At 40.4% G+C, this 27,722-nt stretch overlaps 1 protein-coding gene across 1 annotated transcript in view; it reads left to right on the top strand.

Moving 5' to 3' along the window:
- HAO1 (hydroxyacid oxidase 1) overlaps positions 1-27,722 on the top strand; it is a 64,280-nt gene that overhangs the window by 15,155 nt on the left and 21,403 nt on the right. Inside the window, exons 3-4 of the mRNA XM_019971899.2 lie at positions 16,400-16,655; positions 26,870-27,045. Of these exons, the coding sequence (XP_019827458.1) occupies positions 16,400-16,655; positions 26,870-27,045 (432 nt within the window). The remainder of the gene's footprint in view (positions 1-16,399; positions 16,656-26,869; positions 27,046-27,722) is intronic.

The raw sequence follows: 27,722 nt of genomic DNA, 5'->3' as shown, positions 1-27,722 counted from the left end.
TTCAGAAGGAAAAAATGTGTGTCTGGAACAGATGCTATTGGTGCCCATCATATATTCCTTTGTTACTTCCCATTTCTATCAGAACATGCAACTTTTTGCCTAATATTTTCTCTGGCAACAGGAGCTGATGGGGGTGGTGTTGGAAGTTGGTGAGTGGAAGAGCATCCTTCAGGCTGTTAGAAAAATACTCCAGCTCTCTTTGATCAGGGTCACGGAAGTATTTTCTCATCCTACCACCCAGGGTTTCCCCAGTAAGCCTGGGCCCCAGTTGCCTTCAGAAGTCACCTGCCCAATATCACACCCTTCCTTGGCTGCCTCCCTTTCCTCTTTCACTTTCCCATTCCTTCAGCTTAGCTTGTGATCATTCCCAAATAAAAGTCTCAGGCTCACAGTACTGTCTCATTGTCAGCTTCTGGAAGAATACAAACCAAGACAGTGGCTAACTGAATATTAATACAACCATAGGCACTTTAAAAGTGGAGGGATGCTTGTATTTGATAGAGATTGTTTCTTTCTCTCAAAACTGACGAAATCAACATGGAATTATACAGCTAATATTTGATTTACTCTATTGTTTCCAAATATGGACATACTCTCAAGCTAGCTTGATCCTTGTGGAGATTATGAAATCTATGGATGTTGTTGTGAAGGACTTTTTTTCTCACTCTCCTAATTATCTGGCCCTTAATGTAGCTTTCTTGTTTCCAGAGTCTTGGTCCCTAGTTAGCAGGAGAAATTGAAGCCAAGTTTGGAGAATAGGTGGAGAAGGAAACGGCAATCCACTCCAATATCCTTGCCCCAAAAATCTCATGGACAGAGGAGCTTGGTGGGCTGCAGTCCATGGGGTCGCAAAGAGTTGGGCACAACTGAGCGACTAACAATAACTTGGAGAATAAGTGATAGTTAGCAGCCCTTTCTGAAGAAAGGGCTCCCCCTAGCTTGGTCAGTAAGAGTTAAGTGAAGGATATTCAAATCCCCAGGGAATGGTCTGGCCTGAATAATTAGAATGAGCAGCTAGAAAGTTCTGAAAGTTGTCATGGTGCCAGGGTCTCACTGTTCTGCAAACTTCTTCATGGAGCCCTGCTTCAGGGGTCCTTTGGTCTTTCTCCTTACCACTGTGGGACATGTCCCCAGTACCAACTAAACCCCAAAACAGAGCTCTCTGTTTTTACATGACTGTGATTGTAGAGTGACCAGTGGAACTACACTTTCTTTCTTTTCAAAATGGCAACGAAAGAGCAAGCTGTGGTTGCATTTCAGATAAAAATTCATTTGTAACAGGGTATCCTATGTCTATTTGCTATAGCTGGCAACCCTACTTTAATAAGAGATCTTACCTCTAGAAGTTCTTGTGAGAATCACATGAGATAAATGTTGGGAAAAGCTTCCTGAAGTGGGGCTCAACTATTATTTGCCCCTGAGATTCCAAGTCCCTAAAATATTTCTCTTCCATACATTCCACACATCAGAAAAGTACACTCCATTTATATCTTAGTGGAAGTAAAGAATGCTCTTTTTACTTTGCTTAATTTTTTTTTTAAGTTTTATGCAGAAACCTCAAAAAATGGCTTTTAGGGCCAGGTTGGTAATGTAAATGTGCAAGGAGAGATGAAGTTGAGAAAACAACAATGCAAGCTCAGTGGTAGAGAGGGTACCATGCCTAGACTGCATATTCCATGGAAGGAGGGTAGCCCCATCTTACCTCCAGCTAACTGATGCCCTATGGGAATGAGAATGTGGGTTTGCCAAATCTTCAAAAAAAATTTTTTTAAGAGAAGCCAGAAACCTTGATTTTTATGTGCAATCTCCTGGTTTTTAAACGTTGGCAAATAAATCAAAATTCTTTAAAAAACTGTTTGGGGCAACAATGTGTGGGCCAAAGTAAATACTTTTGTGGGCTACAGCTGACCACTGAGCTGCCAGGCTGGGGCATCTGATTTATGTGGAAATTCACCACTAACTAGTTTCGCTCCTTGAGGCGGGCCATTTCCACTCTCTATGATTACGCTCCTGCACTGATAAAGTGAGCTGCTTATGCAAGAGCAGTGGTTTATTTCCGGTGTCCCAAGGAGCTGGAGTTGTTTCCAAGTATCTCAGGGAAGTTAAGTGTGTCACTGAGCACACAGCTACTTTTGTTACTTATTGGGATTCAAAAGAGTGACCCTTCAAACAAAGGGTTCTGTTGCTAAGACAGAAACAAAGAAAAAGTATTCAAAAGTAGAAAACTCCCAACAGGAATAGATGGTCTTTACAATTTTTTCAGCATATAAAAAATTATTTTGTTCCATTTTTAAAATGTCATCAAATACAAAAAGAGAGACCAAAGTAGAGACCTGCCCTTCCTTACATTTCTGGAACTTCCTCCCAGCCCACTTACTTTCAACTCTATGCCAGCTCTGGAGGATAGAGAGTGTGGAGTGAGTATCTACCTACACTGGATTTTTATTTCTTAAAGCTGCCTTCTTGGTTTGGAGGAGACTGATCAGATAAGTATTTATCTCTGGATCTTGCTGAAAACAAATAGGTGTTTAAAAAACACATATAAATTTAAAAAGTGATACTTCAAAGTCTTGTGGAAAATTATGATAGCCAACATTTATTTAGCAATTAATATGTGCCAGGAAATTTGAATTTTTAACTCATCTATCCCCTGCTGCTGCTGCTGCTAAGTCGCTTCAGTCATGTCTGACTCTGTGTGACCCCATAGACGGCAGCCCACCAGGCTCCTCCGTCCCTGGGATTCTCCAGGCAAGAACACTGGAGTGGGTTGCCATTTCCTTCTCCAATGCCTGAAAGTGAAAAGTGAGGGTGAAGTTGCTCAATTGTGTCTGACTCTTAGCGACCCCATGGACTGCAGCCTACCAGGGTCCTCCACCCATGGGATTTTCCAGGCAAGAGCACTGGAGTGGGGTCCCATTGCCCTCTCCGATCTATCCCCTAGTTGTGTCTTAAAATGTGTGAGCCCAAAGCCCTTTATCCAACTCCTGTGGATGTGGAAACTGAGGCTTGGAGAGATTAAATGCCTGGTTCAAGATTATTAATCACAATACACAATGTTGTCTATAATACTCTGGCCAGTTACTGATATTACCAAATGTCATATCAGTCTAATTGCAGCAAGATCCCTACAGCAAGCTATATGTTATATAGTCTTGGAATATTAACTGCAAATGTTCTATGTTTTTACAGTTTTATCCCTTTAGTTTTGAGAGTATGGAATAAGCCACAGGATATGAAACTTATTAGGAAATAGGAACCTTGTGCAAAATTCAGGAGCATGAATAAAGGTGCTTAAACTTTAAACAAACAAAAATTAAAATTCTTTTAAGATGGAAGGGGGGCTTCCCAGGTGGTGCTAGTGGTAAAGAACCAGCCTGCCAAGGCAGGAGACATAAGAGACAAGGGGTCGATCCCTGGGTTGGGAAGATCCCCTGGAGGAGGACTCCAATATTGTTGCCTAGAGAATCCCATGGACAGAGGAGCCTGGAAGGCTATAGTCCCTGGCTGGCTACAGTCCATAAGGTTGCAGAGTCAGATACAACTGAAGCAACTTAGCATGCACACATGCAAGATGGAAGGAGTAACCAGGAAACATTCAGTGGAAAGCAGTTTGCCATGCACAGTGCTATGAATAAGAGGTTATTGCAATGGATGTCAACATTTTAATAATTGGTAATTATTATAACATTTAAGGAGCTTCCCCAGTGGCTCAGCAGGTAAAGAATCTGCCTGCAAAGCAGGAGAAACAGGAGATGCGGGTTTGATCCTTGGGTGGAGAAGATCCCCTGGAGGAGCAAATAGCAGCCCACTCCAGTATTCTTGCCTGAAAAAGCCTGATGGCCTACAGCCCAAAGGGTTGCAAAAAGTCAGACATGACTGAACAACTAAGCAAGCAATAATATTTAAGTAGTCATACAAATGCCCCTTACTTATAATGGCATATCTGTTTGAAACTGTATTAGATTGGGTTTTAATTTTTAAGTTTTATTCGTCATATAACCTTCAGGGATGAATACAAAATCAGTTCTCCAAAATATTAATATATTGAAACAAATAGAAATAATAAATACAAATGCTAGTAGCACATAAAGAGAGTGGTCTCATTAGGTTAAATTTCCATCTTGCAGAATAAGTAGAGTATATCTGATTTCTCGAAGAACTAATTAATAAAATGTTTACTATAGCATTGTGAAAATCTCTCTGGTTTTATGTACGGTGGATGTAGTAAAATTTTATTTCATTTCCCATGGGGGTACATTAGCTCTTTTGCTCTGTTTAATCATGGGAAATAATAATGAAAGAAAAAAAAAAGAGATTAAATATTTACTTATGCTTTTGCATCTGACTTGTTATGTGAACAAATACCACATGAGGGAGTGCTGGGACCTCAAATAGAGAAAAATTAAAACCTACCCAATGCGTTCTAGGAATGCTCAGCATATTAGTAAATTCTTATTAAACTGTCAAAAAAAAAAAAAAAAAAAGATTTAAAAAAGAAATTCCTACCCCTGGATGCAATTAGAGGCTACCACACAGGATTTGATGGGCCATAAAACCATTAAATCTAAACACTTTCTTTTTGAGCCTAAAAGGGCAGAACATTCCAAAGTGAAGTTTTGGGACTCAGTTGTGACTTGACCACCTATTAAGGTGCAGGTGGAACAGATTGCAGAGTGACACAAAGGCCCCAAAGAGCTGAATTAGGGTGTAGGTGAGAGATTTAGCTGTTGAATTTTCTGGATTTTCCAAGATTAAGTGATCAACCTTAGCACTGAGTGAAAGACCATTCAGCAAGAAAAATTGTCATTTCCTTTGCTCCAGGCCCATACGATGTATTTTTGAAAGCTTTATTGATTTATATATTTATGTGTTGTACTAGGTGACCAAGTATATATATATATGAGGAAAATATCACAATAAGTTTTAATTTTAACTAAATCCAGGAAAAGCACCAGATTTACTTTAAATGAAACTTTCACTATTTCTGAAGTGAGTGCCTTTTATATACCAGGTACTTGAACTTCACATCCCTATCATTAACCCTCACAATAGACCTGTGTGATCATGATCTTTTATCAGTCTCCTCATTTGACAATAGTGAAGGACACCCTTGACCAGTATTGGTCGGTGGTTAAGATGGGGATTGAACCTAGATCTGTTTCACTCTAGAGTCTGATCCACTGATTTGTCTTCAGCCATTATTGTATCCACTTTTACTAAGAAGAAACAAAAGTAAAGAGGAATAAAGGAGAACTTTAGAGAACTATCTGTTCACTGAAACTTCGTCCAAATTACATCAGTTAAAAATTTGGAAGGGAATACCTCTTTGCATCGTTGTAGTATAAAACATCAATTTGTACCTTTTCTTTCCCTTATTTTCAACCTATTTAATGACTACTGTATATTTTGGATATTCTGATTATTTAAAATGATCAAAAGTCAGTAAACGTGCTCTTGCTGTACATATACACATTACATATACATACACACATACATATTGTATTGCTAACTCATTTCTGTCATGTCCAATTCTGTACGACCCCACGGACTGTAGCCTGCTAGTCTCTTTTGTCCATGGGATTCTCCAGGCAAAGATACTGGAGTGGGGTGCCATTTCTTACTCCAGGGGACCGTCCCAACTCAGGGATTGAACATGTGTCTCTTATAGTCTCCTGCATTGGCAGGCGGGTTCTTTACCACTAGCGTCACCTGGGAAGCTTTATATACATATATAATAATGATTGTGGGCATCTTATATATCTGCACATATATAAATATATAATTCATATATAAAATTATTCAAAAAGTGATAGATTCAGCGTTGAAATTACTTTGCAGTGAGAGAAACTTCATTCATCTAAAACAGCTATTAAAAGATTAGACTTCAGCTGTTTTAAAGACCAACATCAAATGAAATAATTTTTAGTATTTTGCACCAGAACTGAGCAGCTTTCTTGAGAATGTGAGATTGCTTCTTCTCAAACTGTTAGTGCTCTGGAAGATATCAAAGTGTGACAGCTAGAAGTCAAAGGCTTACCTATGGATTCCAACATTCAGGGTGTTAGATTGAGGGAGGTTGATTGAAGTCACCATGTGTAAATCTGATACTCCTTGAAACCATCATTAAAAGGCATCTCACTGTGGTGTGGTCTTCATGCCAGCTGCCAGCTATGACAAGGCCTGGAGACTCAATAAAAATGAAAGAATTATAACCTGGGAATCATTACAGTAAAGCTAATGTTTTTGTCTATTGCAGAGCGTGGCCTCAGAGATGAAGTACGAACAAAGAAGGGTGGACTAAGGAAGCCCATTAGGAAGAATTGTCCCGAAAATATTTCCACACAATGAAAAAGAGTTCTTGGTGTATAGTGACATTATGACCACTCAGTGTTACATTGTTTCAAAATCAGACCATGGAATGTCATGAAAACACTGGCTTCTTGGCCTTTTGAGGCAGGCTTGGTTAAATTTTCTAAATTGTAAATGAATATTTTTGACCACTTCTGAGTATTTCACACATAATTATAGTAGAAGTTGTTTCTTAATTTAGATAACTGACTTTAGAACATTCTTTTTCTGAGTAATCTAAATGATAGGTTTCAACGTTGAGACAATAATTTTAATTGTGTCTTTAACAATTCTGTGTAATAATAGCTTCCTAGGCAAAGAAACTCTGACCCCTCAATGGCTAGTATGGTGCATGTTTATGCAAACACTTCAGTGTGTCAGACCCTGAGTTTAGAACCACACAACTGCTTGGTACATGATCATCGCATATTTTCCCTATTGCATAATGACTTCCTGTGCAGAGGACAAAATGGGTTTTCTCAACAAAATTTTCAGCACAGATGTTTTGGTGACTAAGTTTTACAGAAGCATTTTAATCAAATGCACCTAAAAAAGCCCCTTTTTGCCCTTTCATAATATTACCCCTTTTCCTTAAACATATAATTTTGGAAGCTTAACTCACCTTTCCCATAAAGGAGAGTTATTTTCAAAGAAATAATTTGTACCCAAAGTAGCACATTGCTTAATTGTTCTGCTCTGGCTTATTCCACATGAGTTAATGTCCCAAATAACAGACATCAATTCCCATTGATAACTTATAGTTCACATTGCTGTTTTTGTGGTAGTGAATAAACATCATTCTCAAATGTATTATAAATCTCTTCCTTGTCAAGCCTAGAATGATAAACTTTTTCATTTGACAGTTTGGCATCTTATTTATATGTGTAATTCACCAACTCAGTGGATATGAGTTTGAGCAAACTCTGGGAGATCGTGAAGGACAGGGAAGTTTAGCGTGTTGTAGTTCATGGGGTCTCAGTTGGACAAGACTTAATGACTGAACAATTGTTTGCCCTGATATTAAACATTGAGAACTATTTTATAATTGGTAAATTGTGCTTTCTTATCTTTGAGAAACCTCTCTTCCTCCTCATCTTCTGTCACTTTATTTTTATTTTGTTGCTTGCTTTTTCTTTGAGTCTGAAATCTAGGAAGCTTGCAAATTCTGGATAAGCAAGATTATAAAATACATCTGATAATGGTTAAGTGTGCTGAGGGGTTGTTGTTGTTTGGTCACTAAGTCATGTCCAACTTTTTTGTGACCCCATGGTCTGTAGTCTGCCAGGCTCCTCTGTCCATGGGATTTCCTAGGCAAGAATACAGGAGCGAGTTGCCATTTCTTCCTCCAGGGGATCTTCCCGACCCAGGGATTGAACCCATGTCTCCTGCATTGGCAGGTAGATTCTTTACCACTGAGCCACCAGGGAAGCCCAAGGGGTTGTTGCTGTAGTGGACTTTAGTTCCCTGACTTTAAATCTTACTAAGAGATGAATTAATAAGAAAATGTTGCAAAGTTACCTGTGTCCCTCTACAGAGGAATAACAATGGAGAAGAAAAACACATTCAGCAGGACGTGGCTGGCAATTGACAAGACACAAGCCAGCCCTGTCCTGGCTTAAAGTATAGTCCACAAAACAAATGCCAGCATTACTAGGAAGCTTGTTGGAAACACAGAATCTTAGGTCATATCCCAGACCACTTGGGTCAAAATCTGAACTTTATCAACATCCGCATGTAATTCCTGTGCATGTTGAAGCTTGAGAAGCACTGGACGGAGACTGGAATGAAAGCTCCTGGTGGTTTCCAGCCAAAGGCATAGCTTAAATCCCCAAAGATGAAGTAGTGTTGGGTGTAGCTCAAATATTGTTTCCATCTGAAGGCCCTCCAAGACCTTCTGAGAGCCTCTGATTCCGTGATGATTGCCTGCAATGAGCAGGAACTGAGAAGCAGACTCTAGATGCATGGGAGATGTGTACAAAGTAGTCTTTATTTAAAGAACTGAAACAGGCAGATTTAGCATCTCCTGAGATTTAAGGTCACAATAGCCCTCCTATCTGCTTGCCTCCACATTCAGATTACTTGGATTAGAAATAAATGTTTTATTTAAGGCTTGATGTAAAGTGAAACCCTGGCCAAACCTAGAAATACAATTGCATTTCTCAGCCATAGGGAGGATTTTGCCAACTTGTGCTGTTTTGCAAAGCTATTTACCTGTTTTATCCCAGCTAAATCACTGAACGTTGGGTTTAGCCTTTGTTTCAACCAGAGGTGGCTGCATTCATATATAATATGAACTGATATAAACCTCAGTAGTTGTTTACAGATTTCATAGTGTAGGACACTGAATTAATTACATTGAATTTGGGGAGGCAGAATTAACTTGGTCTTATGCCAGATTATTGTAACCCATGTAGCATTTCTCCACCCTAGGGCATGTGATTTAATTCTAATAAAGAACTATTTGGATAGGTCTAAAGATAATTTTTGTTCTATTAAACAGAATGCACCAACATTTTCCACTAGCCCATAGCCCACTTTGATGTTGGGGGAAGGGTTAGAGCTGATAGTATTGATCTCATGATTTCCATATTATGCTTACAGTTGTAAAAGAGGGGAGAAACTAAAGAGTGTAGGGAAAATCTGAAACGTTTGCTTTCAGAAATTACTGCTTGATGGGCTTAGTGAATACTATAGGCACTAATATCTTCTCCATGGTTCTCTTCATGGAAATCTGTAGACAGATGAAGGACAGCCATGGGGAGTGGAGAATGGCATATTTTTGTTGTAACTCCTAGATTATTTGCTTTTGTCTTGCCATTGACTTTACAAAAAGATCACACCCCGGGAATGTAGGAATTTCCTCCTTTGATATCCCTCTATCAGCCATAGCCTGGAGTTTCTTGGCCTGGAGAAGGTTCCTCTCTTCCATAAGTGCTCTCTTGCTTCAGGAAGTGAGAATCTGACACTATATTTGTAAGGAAGAATGAATGTCTTGAGCATCAGTACCCTTGTAGAGAGGGCCTTCTCTGGTGGTCCAGTGGTTAAGACTTTGCACTCCCAGTATAGAGGGCCCTGTTTTGATCCCTTGTGGGGAACTAAGATCCTACATGCTAGAAGGTGTTGCCAAAAAAACAAAATGAAAAAATTAAAAAAAAAAAAAACCCAAAACATTGCAGAGGAAAGCTGTATGTTGAGAGGATTATGAATAATGAGAACTCCAGGTGCTTGAAAAAATTCTAAAAATTTAAAAAGTTATCTAGAACTTCTTTTCCCAAATACTGTTAGGCATTCTCTCACTTAACCCTTTACAATTGCTTAGCTTTACAGTTTACCAGAAAACATTCATAAATATAATCTCAATGGACCATCTGGCAATACTATGATGTGATGGAGTGGGTGGGGCAGCAGCTTTGGTTGAAGAATCTTTACAATTGAAATGTGCCTCATAGATGGTAAGCCTGAGAGTGCAGCCCAGACCTCTGACTCGTGTGTGTGTGTGTGTGTGTGCACACGTGCGCTCAGTCGTGTCCGAATCTTTGAGACACCTTGGACTGTAGCCTGCCAGACTCCTCTATCCATGGAATTTTCCAGGCAAGAATACTGAAATGGGTTGCCATTTCCTACTCTAGGGGATCTTCCTGAGCCAGGGATCAAACCCACATCACTTGCATCTCCTGCACTGGCAGGCAGATTCTTTACCAGTGCTTGAGAGATAGGAGAGATTGACATTATTACTTAGGTCATTTGTAGGGTTTTATCTTTGATGTTTCAATATCTAAAACCTTACTAGTGTCTCTTTAGTAGTGTGTGTGTTGGGGGGGGTATGTATTTTTCAATAGCAGTGACTTGATGACTCTTTCTTCTAAATAAAGAAGAGAAAGATATATCAAATATAAACAAAGTCTGAATATACCTAGAATATTAAGAGTTTATATGTCTATCCTTGAAGATTTATCTCAGGGATGATAAAACAGTATACCTGTGGCGGATTCATTTTGATATTTGGCAAAACTAATACAATTATGTAAAGCTTAAAAAAAAAAAAGAGTGGATGGAAATAGGAAATAGAGTCATATGGGATCAATGTTTACTTAATGTTGTAGCTTCCAGGGTATGCTTTCTCTAGGACATGTTGACTATCATGAAAGGCAAGATGTTCAGATTTGGATCAGTGCTGGGGACCTTCTCATGGGCAAGAGACAGGCCTTGCCTTTTAGTAACATCACCATTTTGCCAGGAATTGGGAAAAGGCAACATGCTTTGGAGTCTTCATTCTGCACTACATGTTAGGAATGGGGGCCCATGAACATTGACCCCTGCCCTTTGTAAAATGAAATTTGACACTTGCTCCTTGTGAGAGCAGGTGAGAGTTTCATTGAGGAAAATAAATAGGGAAAATGGACTTCAAAAACTTTTGAGTTCTTGGCACTAGACTAGGACAACTCAAATTAGAATTTTTCAACAAAATCTATGTTCAGTCATTTATAAAATTAAAAACCTTGTACTTTTTGTCCCCCTCAGAACAGTGTAAGCTGGAAGGGTGAATCTTTACTCTCAGACTAAGGTGATATTTGAAATAGTTAGCAACCAGTAGAACAAAGATTGTGACCAGTTACAAGAGATGCACATGCAGTAAATGGCAGGCATTAACCACGGGTTTCCAAATTTCCAAGCCTTCCCAAGTATACAGAAAACCTGTTCCCTTGGTTGTCATGGTCCTAAGGATTGCGGGAGTACATTTGTTCATACTAGTAACAGGGAGTCTGGTGGGCATCTGGGAATTCTAGAAAAATCATTGCCTTGAGGGAGTGGTCAGACATGCTGGGTTCTCTGTGTGACCTTACTTAGGCCACATCCTTTTCAGAACACATTTCTTTATGGGAAATTGATGGTTAGGGGATTCTGATCCAAACAATCGTTGTCCTCTGGTGTTTGTTCCAAACAATAGTGGATGACCTGGATCTATTTTTCATATTTACAACTCTTAATGAAGATAAGATATTTATACATATTATTACTCATAATTTCTTACTTAAAATGTGGTTTGTTGGGCAATATTTTTCTAATATGAGTCCTTAAGAGAGAAATTCTCGAAGGAACACTTAGAGGAAACAGATGAATGATCCATAGATAATATAACCTTCAGGTTAAGTCTTCTTTATCTGACCTGTGACCTGAAGAACAGGGATGAAAAGCATCTTTGAAGGCATTGGAAAAGTAACAATCATCAAAAACAAAATCCGCTTTACTACCAGGTTACCTTAGAGTAAAGAGGATGTGGCCTAAGTAAGGTCACACAGAGAACCCAGCATGTCTGACCACTCCCTCAAGGCAATGATTTTTCTAGAATTCCCAGATGCCCAGAAGACTCCCTTGTTACCAGTATGAACAAATGTACTCCCCTAATCCTTAGGACCATGACAACCAAGGGAACATGTTTTCTATGTACTTGAGAAGGCATGGAAATTTGGAAACCCGTGGTTAATGCCTGCCATTTACTGCATGTGCATCTCTTGTAACTGGTCACAATCTTTGTTCTACTGGTTGCTATTTCAAATGTCACCTTAGTCTGAGGGTAAAGATGCACCCATCCAGCTTACATGATGATGCTGTTTGAATGTCAAAGAGTGGTCCAGGGACTGGCAGCATTGGCACCACCTGGGAGCTGGTTAGAAAGGCAAGTTCTTGGGCCCCGTCTCTGCCAGACTGCATCAGAAACTCTGTGGTGCTTTTCACAATTTGTGTTTTCATAAACACTCCAGGGGATTTATCTGCTTGCTACAGTTTGAAAAGCATGAAAGCATTTTAACCTCTCAGAGCAGCTTTGTAAACAGCATGTCACTTGATTCTTATCATCTCCCTGTGTCACTTGGATGACTTTCACTCATATTTGATGGATGGCAGATCGAAGGTAAGTCAAATGAACCAGGGTCAAGTAGTCAATTTTATATATTTATTATTTATCTTTTGGCATTTGGCATACAGACATTGTATCAGTTTGTCCTCCACTAAAGCTGACCCCAATTTACTACCTATTTTTGGAAAAAAGCCTGTCATTCATGTTCTTTCAAGTTCTCTAAGACAATAGGATTGGTTCAGTTCAGTTCAGTCGCTCAGTCGTGTCCGACTCTTTGCAACCCCATGAACTGCAGCATGCCAGGCATCCCTGTCCATCACCAACTCCTGGAGTTTACTCAAACTCATGTCCATTGAGTCGGTGATGCCATCCAGCCATCTCATCCTCTGTCGTCCCCTTCTCCTCCTGTCCCCAATCCTTCCCAGCATCAGGGTCTTTTCCAATGAGTCAGCTCTTCACATCAGGTGGCCAAAGTACTGGAGTTTCAGCTTTAGCATCAGTCCTTCCAAAGAACACCCAGGACTGATCTCATTTAGGATGGACTGGTTGGATCTGCTTGCAGTCCAAGGGACTCTCAAGAGTCTTCTCCAACACCACAGTTCAAAAGCATCAATTCTTCACCACTCAGCTTTCTTCACAGTCCAACTCTCACATCCATACATGACCACTGGAAAAATATAGCCTTGACCAGATGGACCTTTGTTGGCAAAGTAATATCTCTGCTTTTCAATATGCTATCTAGGTTGGTCATAACTTTCCTTCCAAGGAGTAAGCATCTTTCAATTTCATGGCTGCAATCACCATCTGCAGTGATTTTGGAGCCCCAAAAGATAAAGTCTGACACTGTTTCCACTGTTTCCCCATCTATTTCCCATGAAGTGATGGGACCAGATGCCATGATCTTTGTTTTCTGAATGTTGAGCTTTAAGCCAACTTTTTCACTCTCCTCTTTCACTTTCATCAGGAGGCTTTTTAGTTCCTCTTCACTTTCTGCCATAAGGGTGGTGTCATCTGCATATCTGAGGTGACTGATATTTCTCCTAGCAATCTTGATTCCAGCTTGTGCTTCTTCCAGCCCAGCGTTTCTCATGATGTACTCTGCATATAAGTTAAATAAGCAGGGTGACAATATACTGACTTGACATACTCCTTTTCCTATTTGGAACCAGTGTGTTGTTCCATGTCCAGTTCTAACTGTTGCTTCCTGCCCTGCATATAGGTTCCTCAAGAGGCAGGTCAGGTGGTCTGGTATTCCCATCTCTTGAAGAACTTTCCACACTTTATTGTGATCCACACAGTCAAAAGCTTTGGCATAGTCAGTAAAGCAGAAATAGATGTTTTTCTGGAACTCTCTTGCTTTTTACATGATCCAGCTGATGTTGGCAATTTGATCTCTGGTTCCTCTGCCTTTTCTAAAACCAACTTGAACATCTGGAAGTTCACAGTTCATGTATTGCTGAAGCCTGGCTTGGAGAATTTTGAGCATTACTTTACTAGCATGTGAGATGAGTGCAATTGTGTGGTAGTTTGAGCATTCTTTGACATTGCCTTTCTTTGGGATTAGAATGAAAACTGACCTTTTCCAGTCCTGTGGCCACTGCTGAGTTTTCCAGATTTGCTGGCATATTGAGTGCAGCACTTTCACAGCATCATCTTTCAGGATGTGGAATAGCTCAACTGGAATTCCATCACCTCCACTAGCTTTGTTCGTAGTGATGCTTTCTAAGCCCACTTGACTTCACATTCCAGGATGTCTGGCTCTAGGTGAGTGATCACACCATCATGATTATCTGGGTCCTAAAACTCTTTTTTGTACAGTTCCTCTGTATTCTTGCCACCTCTTCTTAATATCTTCTGCTTTTGTTAGGTCCATACCATTTCTGTCCTTTATAGAGCCCATCTTTACATGAAATGTTCCCTTTGGATCTCTAATTTTCTTAAAGAGATCTCTAGTCTTTCCTATTCTGTTGTTTTCCTCTATTGCTTTGCACTGATCACTGAGGAAGGCTTTCTTATCTCTTCTTGCTATTCTTTGGAGCTCTGCATTCAAATAAGTATATCTTTCCTTTTCTCCTTTGCTTTTTGCTTCTCTTCTTTTCACAGCTATTTGTAAGGCCTCCTCAGACAGCCATTTTGCTTTTTTGCATTTCTTTTTTGGGGGATGGTCTTGATTCCTGTCTCCTGTACAATGGGAACAGGAACCTCCATCCAAGTTTATCAGGCACTCTATCTATCATATCTAGTCCCTTAAATCTATTTCTCACTTCCACTGTATAATCATAAGGAGTTTGATTTAAGTCATACCTGAATGGTCTAGTGGTTTTCCCTACTATCTTCAATTTAAGTCTGAATTTGGTAATAAGGAGTTCATGATCCAAGCCACAGTCTGCTCCTCGTCTTGTTTTTGTTGACTGTATAGAGCTTCTCCATCTTTGGCTGCAAAAAATATAATCAGTCTGGTTTTGGTGTCGACCATCTGGTGACATTCATGTGTAGAGTCGTCTTTTGTATTGTTGGAAGAGGGTGTTTGCTATGAACAGTGTGTTCTCTTTGCAGAACTCTAATAGCCTTTGCCCTGCTTCATTCTGTACTCCAAGGCCAAACTTGCCTGTTACTCCAGGTGTTTCTTGACTTCCTACTTTGGCATTCTAGTCCCTTATATTGAAAAGGACATCTTTTTTGGGTGTTAGTTCTAGAAGGTCTTGTAGGTCTTCATAGAACCTTTCAACTTCAGCTTCTTCAGTGTTACTGGTTGAGGCATTACTTGATATCTTGTTTAAAAGGTTGTGAGGTGACTGATGTCTGTTTGAGGTGTCTAACATATGAATTGTATAAAATTTTAAATGACAATGTAAATGGCAAATGCATTTTTAACAGATTTTAAAAGATAACATTTAAAAAGTTATAAAGGAAGAAAAAATAAACTTTCCCACCCTCACCTATCATTAACAATTAGTTTGTTTAGGTTCATACACCAATAATCACATTCGTACAAATCATGGTAAACCAGTTATTTTGGAGATTTTTTTTCTTTCTTCTCCTATTTTTTTGGGTGGGGAAGAGGACGGTGGGGGGTGGGGGGTCATGCTGCATGGAACTTAGGTCACTGATCAGGAACTGAAACCAGGCTTCTGTGGTGAGAGGGTAGAATCTTGAACCACCAGGGAATTCTCTGGTTTCTTAATATATCTTGATAAACTTTCTGAGTCTGCAAATGTCATTCCTTGTAACTGAAAGAGAAGGAAGGAGGAGTGAGAGAGGGACTGTGAGAGAGAGACAAGGGAGAAACAGAGAAATAGAGAAATGGAGAGAGAGAGAGATTCAAGGAATCGGCTCATACAAATGTATAAATTGGTTAAGTCCAAAATCTAGAGCTGGCACACTGGAGACCCCAGAAAAGCTGAGTTGGTATTTGAATGTGAAGGCAATCTGCTGACAGAATTCCCTCTTCCTCCAGAAAGGTCAGTCTTTTTTTTCAAGGCCTTCAGCTGAATGGATGAGGCCTATTCACATTATGGAGAGTAATCTGCTTTATGTAAAGTCTACTGATTTAAATGTTAATCTCTTCCCTGGTGGTTCAGAGGTTAAAGCCTCTGCCTGGAATGCGGGAGACCCAGGTTCAATCCCTGGGTCAGGAAGATCCCCTGGAGAAGTAAATGGCAACCCACTCTACTACTCTTGCCTGTAGGGAGGAGCCTGGTAGGCTACAGTCCACTGGGTCCCAAAGAGTCGGACACGACTGAGCGACTTCACTTTCACTTTCACTGATTTAAATGCTAAACTCTTAACAAAAAAATCTTACAGCAACATCTAGACACATTTGAGCAAATATCTGGGAACCATTGCCTAGCCAAGCTGACACATAAAATTAACTATTACAAAAATTACTTTTCATGGCTGTGTATATCTCATTTTATTTATGAACTACCATTTATCTATTTCCTTAAGGTTGGAGATTCAAGTTGCTTCTAAGTTTTTAATCTTTACATATAGCACATCTTTGGCCATTGGGTCAATTTTGTCTTCATATCTATTCACAGAGTGTGGAAAGGAAAGAGTGTTTCTAACTTTTTAAAGATGCAACTTTTTATTTCTAAATTGTCTTTGTAGCTGTCTTTATCCCATGAACCACAACTTGGAGACTAGAGTAGGGAAAATGCCAAGCTGGTCTTGATCTTCTCTTTCCTTCTTCAGCCTGCAGGTCACTGGGAACTGGCATGATGCTGAGTTCCTGGGCCACCTCCTCAATTGAAGAAGTGGCAGAAGCTGGTCCCGAGGCGATTCGCTGGCTGCAGCTGTACATCTACAAGGACCGTGAGGTCACCAAGCAGCTTGTGCGGAGGGCTGAGCGAATGGGCTACAAGGCCATATTTGTGACGGTGGATACCCCTTACCTGGGCAACCGCTTTGATGACGTGCGTAACAGGTTCAAGATGCCACCCCAACTCAGGTAACCATGGCTGTTTGATCACTGGGCCCCTTAACTTATTTTCTATTTCTATTTGCTCTTGTCATGATCCAGTTCCAAAGACTTTCTCCAGTTTCCACTTGGGTGCTCTGGGGAATTAGATCTTCACAAAATGTTGGTCCCAAAGTATGGCTGTATGAGATTGTGTCTAGGAAAGATAAGGTCTGGGTTCTAGAGATGGTGTCATTGTCAAATATCCATATAATCCTCAGCAAATCACACATCTTATGTGAGTGTTGCATACTTGAGCTATAACAGCAGAGACAAGATTTGCCATATACTTGTCAAAGTAAAAAAATCTATGTCTCAGAGTGTATTAAGGGCTTTTAGTAGGATGCATTGCCATATAGATAAAAGATACTTAATTTAACTTAAGCAACAGCTTGCTATTGTAATCCTAATACTGTATTTCTTTGCCTGTTAAAATAAAAAAGCACCCTTTTAATTTTATTTTTAATTGTATTTGGAACAATTCTGGCAGGGAAGATTGAAGAAAACTAAAAGAATGGAGACAAAAGAAGTCACATATTTGCTGCCCCGTCTCCTACTTCTTTCAGTAATATATCTCTTTTGTTGTGGTTCGCCCATGGTTCAAGATTCACTAGTTTATTTATTGGTTCATTCATTCTTTCATCCATTCACTCACTCATTCATCTTAGAAAAAACAATGTACAATCTAGGAATCTAAGACTGAACTGTGATGGTTTTATCAGGCCATTCAGCTGATCCATCAACAGGGAATTATAGTCCTTTTCCCTGTAAAAGATTAGAATCATCTTGAGTCAAAACTAGAAACTCTGGAGCTTACTGAAAAAAGACAGAGCTACAAATCTCTCCTCCCCTTTGTTTTTACCTTCCCTTGGTTCCTATCAAAATCTGCCCTTATGTTTTTCATACCAGTGTTTGACCGATAGACTTTAGGGCTAAAATTATTTGACCAGAACCAAAATCTTAGTTTTAATGGAGGACATTTTGATGATGGGATTTCAAAGCATCCACCAGAGTACAAGAAATGAGGGATGACTTCTTTGGAATCCTAGACCTCACTTCACTGGACTATCGCTTATTCTGTCTACATATAAAGTTAATCCTCCTAAAAGATCCAAAATCTAAAAGATTCAAAATCAAATCAGCATTCCACATAAGGACAAGAAGACTGTTGAGAGCCAGGATTCCAAGTGTATTAGAGAATGGAATGTCTTCCAACCGTCATGTAAGTTCATAGTCTTGTGTGTTACATAACTGTCATATAGCTCTTCTGTGTGTATACCTATTTAAGTATAAGCTACTGTGCATAAAATCTTGCTGTTAAACCATATATAAATGAGCTGTGTGATGTGATCTCTGTGATAATTCCAGGTAGGTTTAGGATTTCTTTCTGTATATAATATCCTCAATGGCCCAATGGCAGAATGAGGAAGTGTTCCCCTGACAGCCATCAATCACCCTGCTCCACACATCCCAGACATGGAGTTACCCAAACACCCTGTCTTTCTAAGAGAACAAAAACAAAAATCCTTGACATATTTCTACTTCTTGCCAAATTTATCAGAAAGTAGATGGTTTCAAATGTCCTTAATATGAAATCTTATTAATCTATATTAATTCTTAATATGAATTCACATTTTTCTCTCTTTTGATTACCTTAGTTTTTAGACTTTCTAAAATGTTGTTTCCCAGTATTTAGGCTTCTGACAGGAAATGTTCCTCATTGTTTCCCTTTGACCATTTGAATAGGAATTTGCTATTTCTTTTCCCTCTTCTACTACCACTTCTGCTAGCGACAACAATAAATAATACAGCGGGTTTGTTCTTTAAGTTTAGGAAGCAGTTTCTGGCTCTGGATAACAAAACAGGCTTCACGTGGTATCTACTTAGTTGGCGGATGACACCCATGTTAATTCTGGCCCATATCTCTTACTCCTTGGGTGCCAGGGCCACTCAGCCAGGAGCGGGAAGGCTGCTGTTCTTTCCCCCTCCTCCTTCCTCCCGGGCTCCTGCCCAGATGACGTGAGGGACCAGGAGACAAAGGCCCTTTTCAGCTGTCAATGTGTAGAGGAGTGGCCACGGCTCCCCAGCTTGTCACATCTTCCTTCTGAAGATGATCAAATAATGAGCCACACATCTAGACTACGGGGAACACAGGAAACACCCTTTGCCGGAGCCCTGGCCGTCAGAGCGCACACTGACGCTGTTTGTCCCTTTGGGCTTCGGGGTGACGGGGGGTGGTGGGCGGCGTGCAGCGCCCTGGGGCGCACATTCAGCAGTGAAGCCAGATCCCACAACGGGAGGCCCTGTCTTCCGCTGGAGGGCACGTGCTGCCCAAAAGCTCATCTGTTACAGCCTGATACGAAATCAGGTTTCTTTCCGCATTGACCTGACTCATAGAAGGTGAAGCCGGGCTGTTCAGAATGAGGTTTGGCAGGCGAAAGAGGCAGGAAATCCAGATGAGAATGAGTCTGTAAAGCAACGGCTCCTTCCAGCCCTGGTGGCTTCCTCTGCCTGGAGAGAAGGGGGCGGGTCCTGACTCTTGGCTTCTGGGACCAGCCAGAGTTCAAGAGTTTGGTAATCTCTGCCTGGTCCATATGCAAAACACATGGATGTGCCGCATGATGAGCAGCGCGGAGGTCCCCGAGACTGAGGGGGAGTAAGGCGAATTCTCATCTGCTTCCGGAAGAGGCGAGGATTGAAGCCAGTTCACCAGATTGGCTCCTGAGGCGCTGAGTCAGGGACCCGAGTCCATCTCCACACCACACGCGGGTGGCTTGTTTACCCTGGGTTAAAATTTGGCTCTTTGGGGCAGCACTAAGGCAGTTAAAAGAAATTTCCCATCATTGACTAAGGTCAAGCTAAATCATGACACCTACCCTTTTGATGATTTGCCTTGGGACGTGCTTCCTTAGGCCCTGAAATAAAGTATTCACCACAGTAGCCAGAGAATAGCACACAAAAGAGATGAGACTGTGCTGTCTTCCCAGGTTTCTGGGGATAAAAGTGGCGGGTGAGGCACCCCCTTCTCTGACCTCATTGCCAGCATTCTCATCTTCATTCATTCTTCCCAGCATCTCCTGCTTCCTCCTATTTTTTCAGGGTGCCAGCCACATCTGCGCCTTAGAGCCTCAGAACTGATTCTTCCCTCTGCCTGTAACATTCTTTCCCCAAATCAATGCAAACTAACTTCACTTCCTTTACATTTTGACATCAGGGATGAAGCTACTTGTTTTTATATTGGGAAACCAAAGATGAACGGTAGAGAAAAGAATAGAGATACAATAAGTGTGGGGATCTTGGGTTGGGGGTCTAGAGGAGAGAAAGCGATTTGTGGAGGAGGACTTTGTACATGGCAGATAGCCTCTAAATTATTTGGTTAGGAAAACAGTTACAATGTTAAGTCACATAATATTAAGCAGGATAATAACCTTCCAAAGATGCCTATGTTCTGAACCTTGGAACCTGTGAATATGTTACTTTTTACATGGCAAAATGAACTTGGCAGGTGTGATTAAGTTAAGGACCTTGAGATGAGATGATTATCCTGGATTATGACACGAGGCTTAAGGTAATGAAAAGGCTCCTTATAAGAGGCAAGCAGGACGGTCAGAGTCAGAGAAAGAGATGCGATGAGAGAAGTAGAAGTTGGAGTGATAGCATCTGGAAACAGGGAAATATAGATGGTTTCTAGAAGCTGGAAAAGTCAAGGAAAGAGATTCTCCCCTAGAGCCTCTGGAAGGGAAATAGCCCTATTGACCCCTTGAGTTTAGTCCAATGAAACAGTTTGAACTTCTGACCTCTAGACTATAATAAATTTGTGTCACTTTGAGAGTTGGATTATGAAGAAAGCTGAGTGCCAAAGAATTGATGCTTTTAAATTGTAGTGTTGGAGAAGACTCTTGAGAGTCCCTTGGACTGCAAGGAGATCCAACCAGTCCATCCTAAAAGGAGATCAGTCCTGGGTGTTCTTTAGAATGACTGATGCTGAAGCTGAAACTTCAATACTGTGGCCATTTCATGCGAAGAGTTGACTCATTGGAAAAGACCCTGATGCTGGGAGGGATTGGGGGCAGGAGGAGAAGGGGATAACAGAGGATGAGATGGCTGGATGGCATCACTGACTCGATGGACATGAGTTTGGGTAAACTCCAGGAGTTGGTGATGGACAGGGATGCCTGGCATGCTGTGATTCATGGGGTCGCAAAGAGCAGACACGACTGAGCGACTGAACTAAACTGAACTGAACTGAAAGCCTCTAGGGTTGTGCTTGTTATAGCAGCAACAGGAAACAGATACAATGACACAGCTCTGCCAATTTCCTCTACAAGATAGCTTCTCATTGGGGCCACATCCAATTATCATATTTAAACTTTCAAGTAAAGCCTCTACCAGCTCACATCCCTCTTGTTCTGCTCTTCTTTTTTCTTTATTTTGTATAGAACTTATGAAAGTGAAAGAGGAGAATGAAAAAGTTGGCTTAAAGCTCAACATTCAGAAAAATGAAGATCATGGCATCTGGTCCCATCACTTCATGGGAAATAGATGGGGAAACAGTGTCAGACTTTATTCTTTTGGGCTCCAAAATCACTGCAGATAGTGACTGCAGCCATGAAATTAAAAGATGCTTACTCCTTGGGAAGAAAGTTATGACCAACCTAGATAGCATATTGAAAAGCAGAGATATTACTTTGCCAACAAAGGTCTGTCTAGTCAAGGCTATGGTTTTTCCAGTGGTCATGTATGGATGTGAGAGTTGGACTGTGAAGAAAGCTGAGAGCCAAAGAATTGATGCTTTTGAACTGTGGTGTTGGAGAAGACTCTTGAGAGTTCCTTGGACTGCAAGGAGATCCAACCAGTCCATTCTAAAGGAGATCAGCCCTGGGTGTTCTTTGGAAGGAATGATGCTAAAGCTGAAACTGCAGTACTTTGGCCACCTCATACGAAGAGTTGACTCATTGGAAAAAACCCTGATGCTGGGAAGGATTGGGGGCAGGAGGAGAAGGGGACGACAGAGGATGAGATGGCTGGATGGCATCACCGACTTGATGGACGTGAGTCTGAGTGAACTCCGGGAGATGGTGATGGACAGGGAGGCCTGGCGTGCTGCGATTCATGGGGTCGCAAAGAGTTGGACATGACTGAATGACTGAACTGAACTATGTTCTAACAGGCTCCATAAATTACCTGTTGATTATGTTTCTTGTTTATTTTCTGACTCCCCTAGCTAGAATGTCAACCTAGGTAGCCAGTATTTTTGACCATTTTACTAAGACACTGGCAAATGGTCAGTGCTCAGTAAGTAATGTTGAATAAAAATGTACTAGATTATAACAGATTTACCCAATAAAACAATACTAATAAGAATTTGAATAAGGGTTTGAGCTCATACTTAAAATCCATGCCCTGAACTTTTCTTCCAAATACCCAGCCACATGGAAGAAAAAGTTAGCAGGGCTATGCAGTAAATAGAAATGTTTTCCTAATCACAGTATTAAAGGTTGCTGTTCCATGTACAAATATCTATTACGTATTTTGAATGTCTCTTATGTTATACTGATATTATGTGTTCTGCTGCTGCTGCTAAGTTGCTTCAGTCGTGTCCGACTCTGTGCGACCCCAGAGATGACAGCCCACCATGCTCCCTGGTCCCTGGGATTCTCCAGGCAAGAACACTGGAGTGGGTTGCCATTTCCCTTTCCAAGGCATGAAAGTGAAAAGTGAGAGTGAAGTCGCTCAGTCGTGTCCGACTCTTAGCGACCCCATGGATTGCAGCCCAGCAGGCCCCTCCGTCCATGGGATTTTCCAGGCAAGAGTATTGGAGTGGGGTGCCATGCCTTCTTCGATTATGTGTTCTACTGGTTGTTATTTTGTAATGTGTTTCCCACAGTGGAGACATATGATATCTCAATAATAGTCATCATTACTGACATTAATTTTGATTATTTAATAATGTTAACTTTCCTTAGTAGTTGTTACATTTTTATGATGCTAACTTACTAAAAACTAAAATCATTTTTATATTAGATTAAAAAGTATATTTAGGGGCCTTTCAAGGCACAATGAATCCTTTACAAAAAAGAAATCCTATCCCTTGCCTGTGGGTCATTAAACAGATTGGGATTCAGAGAATTAAGTCCCAAGTAATCTTGTTATTATTTTGATGTTGCCCTTTTCCTTCCTTATGAAATGAAATACTTTGGTTATCAGAAGCTGCTTTAAGTGTTTTTTGTGTATATGTCATAATTCTAATAAAAATAGCATTCATGGAGGTTTCCTTTGGAGCCATGGTTAAAACACTCCATCGTGGGTCTCTGTCAAGATATCTGAAAACTTTTTCTTGGCTTCTGGCTTTGAACAACGTTTAAGAGTAACAACAAGGCTTCATTGTACCCTGAAATTTCTGTAAGGCAACATTCATTCAAGTGTTGATCTGCATTTAGCCATCCAAGAATAACAACAGTTATTTATATAATTTTATCCATGTTTCTGTTTTTTCCTATCCCTTTCACCCTTTCACCCCACCCCTGCTGAAACACTGTAGCTTGTTTGGGATGGGGGTGGGGTGCTATGCAGAGAATATACACGTACAGATATTATTCTTTTTTCCCCTCTGGTTTTGCTATGGCATGGACAGACAGGACCTTTTTCTTATTAACAATATTATTTAAAGGTTTGAAATTTAATATCGCTTAGTATCATTTCTAAGTAATGGAATAGGCCTCCAATAATAAGGGTATGTTTATTGACTAGGTTAGCTTAGTTCAAGTTAGGATGACCACAGAAGGCCAAAATCTGTGATAAAATGTACAACCTTAAGTGGTTTGACTTAAAAAAGAAGCTCAGAGTATTTCAGCTATAATCTAAACCAAACCTCAGCAAATAATGGATACAAATATGACTTTCATGGATTTGTGATTTTCTGTGGCCTTTAGTGGCCACCTGAGTCATGCTGCTAAGTTGCTTCAGTCGTGTCTGACTCTGTGCAACCCCATAGATGGCAGCCCACCAGGCTCCCCTGTCCCTGGGATTCTCCAGGCAAGAACACTGGAGTGGGTTGCCATTTCCCTCTCCAATGCATGAAAGTGAAAAGTGAAAGTGAAGTCGCTCAGTCGTGTCCGACTCTTTTCGACCCCAGGGATTGCAGCCTACCAGGCTCCTCCGTCCATGGGATTTTCCAGGCGAGAGTACTGGAGTGGGGTGCCATTGCCTTCTCCAAGGCGAAGGTCTTCTCTATGACCTGAGTCATAGTCAATCCTTATTGAGAAAACTTAGCCAGTGGTTGAAGACAGTTACATGGGATGTGAATGTCCATGGCCTTATGATAATAGATACTGTCTAAGCTACACAACCAGCTATTTATAAGCACATTAAAGGCATTAAACCTCAGCGCTCAGTTGCTCAGTCATGTCTGACTCTTTGTGATCCCATGGACTATAGCCCACCAGGCTCCTCTGTCCATGGAATTTTCCAGGTTGCCATTTCCTCCTCCAGGAGATCTTCTTGACTCAGAGATTGAACCCAAGTCTCCTGTGTTTCCTACACTGGCAGGCAGATTCTTTACCACTGAGCTACCAGGGAAGCCCTAGTTTTGTAAAAATTGTGTACCTCTGTACTTCTAAGTTTATATAAAAATTGTTATAGCCTTGGCTCCAAGATACTTTCTGTGTTCAATGTCAGAGCCAGTGGAAAGGAGTAAAGACTGATGACTAAGCCAGAGATCCATATATAGCTTTTACTTTAACACAAAGAAGAGACTTGCTAGCAGAGTAATTCATAATATGCAGAAGAGCAAGGTGAGTCTAGGTCACTGTCATCATTCAAAGTCAGCCTTTTAGAGAAACGAAGTTGGCAGTTGGATTTGGGTCTGCTAAGCTGATTTCAGGCAGCTAAGTCATATGGGTGGTGCCAGTGTGTATTTGGAAGGCCATCCATCCAATCAGTGGTCAGAGGTGTAGGCAGAAAAGACTATGTCCTTAGCTTGGAGAACTTCCAAAATCTTCCAAGATATCAGGATATTAGACTAAGAGAAAAGACTTCAGGTGTAGAGTAAGCCAGCTGCAAAATCTTCTAGATTAGTTAGAGAAATACTGTTCTAAGCTGAGTTAACAAAATTAGACATAGGAGAAGGGAGCAACTCAGTGGGGTTGTGTCTCAGTTTGTGTTTCTTTAGGAGAAGAATGTGAACCACTGATTTAAGTAAAAGTAGTACCTTTAGAAGATGGTAGGAATATTGGTAGAGGAGTGGGGAAGAGGTATCAGGGAGCGGAGATGGTCAACAATTGGCATGTTACAAAGACAGTCACAGCTATGGGCAACTGAAGCTTAATCCTGCTGGGAAACTCTGGGAGATCTTGTAGAATCTATCTCAGAGTTAATCCGCCCAGGGTTGAAGGAGCTGGGGTATGTGTATACCAACATCCTTGACAAGTTGAGTCTGCTGTGTTGAGGGTGACTCAGGCCCCAGGAGTAAGAAAAAGTCATATGTATTAGTCAGGTTCTCCAGAGAAACAGAACAAGTAGGATGTCCGTATCGAAATGGCTGTATCTATATCTATAGAGATATTTACTATAAGGGATTTGCTCACACAATTAAGGAGGCTGAGAAATCCCACAATCTATTATCTACAAGCTGGAGGCCCAGGTTGTAGGAATAGGTCCAGGAAAGCCAGAGTAGTTTCAACCTAAACCTGAGGCCTAAGATGGGGGGAGTTAATGGTATAAGTCACAGTCTGTGTCTGAAAGGCCTCAAAACTGGGAGCCCATAGTGTAAGTCCTGGTCAAAACCTGAAGGTTTGACAACCAATAGCTCCAATGTGAAGGGTAGGAGACAATGGATGTCCCTGCTCAAACAAAGACAATGAACTTATTCTTCCTCCACCTTTTTGTCCTATTTGGGACCTCCACAGATTAGAAGATGCCTGCCCAATCTCTTCTCAGTCTACTGATATAAATGCTAATCTCACCTAGAAACATCTTTATGGACATACCCAGAAGTAATGTTTTACCAGCTGCTTAAGCATCCCTTAGCCCAGTCAAGCTGACAAAACTAACCATCACACCTCAGGCAAAGTAAGGAAGGTCTTGGAAACTCATATCCTGGTCAGGATTGTCTAGAAGATTGGGGGTTCTGAGTAAGAAGACAGAAAAAACAAGTAAATAGAGAAAAAAAGCAAGAGCTGACAGTGCATCTGCTGGGAACCACTTTCCACTTCTCCCTATGACCAAGCACCAGCACCACCACCACACCAACATGGTAGCAGGAAAAGAGTTGAAAGAAGAAAAAAAAAGACAAGGAAAAGAGTTTACAGTGACCCCAGACAGAGGTGTTAATACTGCATTTCCAATCTCCTCTAGAATTTTCCACAAGGACTTTGAAAGATTTCTGAAGTCTAATGTAATTGACAGAGTGCAGTTGAGATCTGAGTGAAGAGAATGTAATTAGGAGTCAGAGACGCTGAGACTTTCCTGGTGGTCCAGTGGTTAAAACCTCACTTCCAATGCAGGGGATACAGGTTCGATCCTTAGTTGGGGAGCTAAGATCCCACATGCCTCACAGTCAAGAAACCAAAGCATGAAATAGAAAGACTTTAAAATGATGCACACAGAAAAAAATTCTTAAAAAAAATGAGTCGAGACCAGTTTGAAACCCAAATGCTGCATTAGTTAATACATGGGGGCATCTTGTTCTACAATTCTGGTTTTTTTTTTTTGTATAAAATAGAAATTATAGAGTGTGAATTTTATCTTCCAAAAGTTTTTTAAACATTGTGGGTATATGAATGCCCATTGTAAATTGTGATGCATCATGCAAATGTTCGTCTTATGATTAGTATGCATTGCCTTTGAAAATAGCATCAAATTGATTGTTTATATTCACAGACTGGCTTAAAAAGGTAGAGATATTTGAACTTGGCCAAAGTTTTATCCTTTAATCTGACTTATTTATATAAAAAGATATAAATTTATATAAAAATCTTACATTATAAGATGTAAAATAAACTTTAAGTGACCAATTAAGTCTACTAAGTTGTCATATTTAGCCTGGACTCCTTCATCAAAACACGAAAACATAAATGTGATCAACTTGGAGAGTGAACAGTCAATTGATTTGAAAAGGGTACCCTTCTTTTTTTTCATTGAATGAGTCATTGTAAAGATAGTTCTAATTTGGGAAGTTTCTCATGTTATGTATCTCTTTGTTTCAGAATGAAAAATTTTGAAACCAATGATTTAGCATTTTCTCCTAAGGAAAATTTTGGAGACAAAAGTGGACTCGCTGCATATGTGGCTAAAGCAATAGACCCATCCATCAGCTGGGAGGATATTAAATGGCTGAGAAGACTGACATCTCTGCCCATTGTTGCAAAAGGCATTTTGAGAGGTTTGTTTATTTCTCTACTTGAGTGAATTCTGATTTTATGATTCTTTATGGATATGATCATGATATTTTAAGGGAAAATAATCAATTATTTCCAAATAATTAATATGGAAATATAAATCCATCTCTCAGTTCTCCCATTTGACATTAATGACTAAATGTTTCTTCCTTCTGAAGGAGAACAGGGCTCTTATGATGTAAAAAGTTACTTTTTCTAAAGTAGTGGGATTGCCTGATTTTGGATGCCATTGAATCACAGAACTTGGCAAAACCTAGGTAGAAGGTCTTGAGTTTGTTGCTTTGGCTGAAAGCTGCCAACAACTGCTCTCAAATCAATAAGTCCCAAGGAAGATATTATGACAGCCAGATATGTTTAAGAGCACTTTGTATTTTTCTCCTGTTCCCTCCCAGTACTAATGACTAGAACTGATTTTTTGAGTGTGGAATCCCATATCACCTCTCTTTAAAGAATGGTGGACTAGAATGTTAAAATCTTCAAATATCAAGCCATGGTTGTTAAGAAACTTGACAAATTCCCCAATATCCACATGTATGCAAATCCCACAGGGAGGTACCAATGAATATAATAATTTGGAATGTAAATGTGTTCACCCACAAAAATATTTTCTTGCCTTTGAAAACATTTAATACTGTTATGTAGATAACTGCCCGAAACATAT

The sequence above is a fragment of the Bos indicus genome, chromosome 13 (genome assembly GCF_029378745.1).
Source record: "Bos indicus isolate NIAB-ARS_2022 breed Sahiwal x Tharparkar chromosome 13, NIAB-ARS_B.indTharparkar_mat_pri_1.0, whole genome shotgun sequence".
Taxonomy (NCBI): domain Eukaryota; kingdom Metazoa; phylum Chordata; class Mammalia; order Artiodactyla; family Bovidae; genus Bos; species Bos indicus.
Note: the sequence above shows the minus strand (reverse complement) of the source record. Positions and strands in the feature narration are given on the sequence as shown.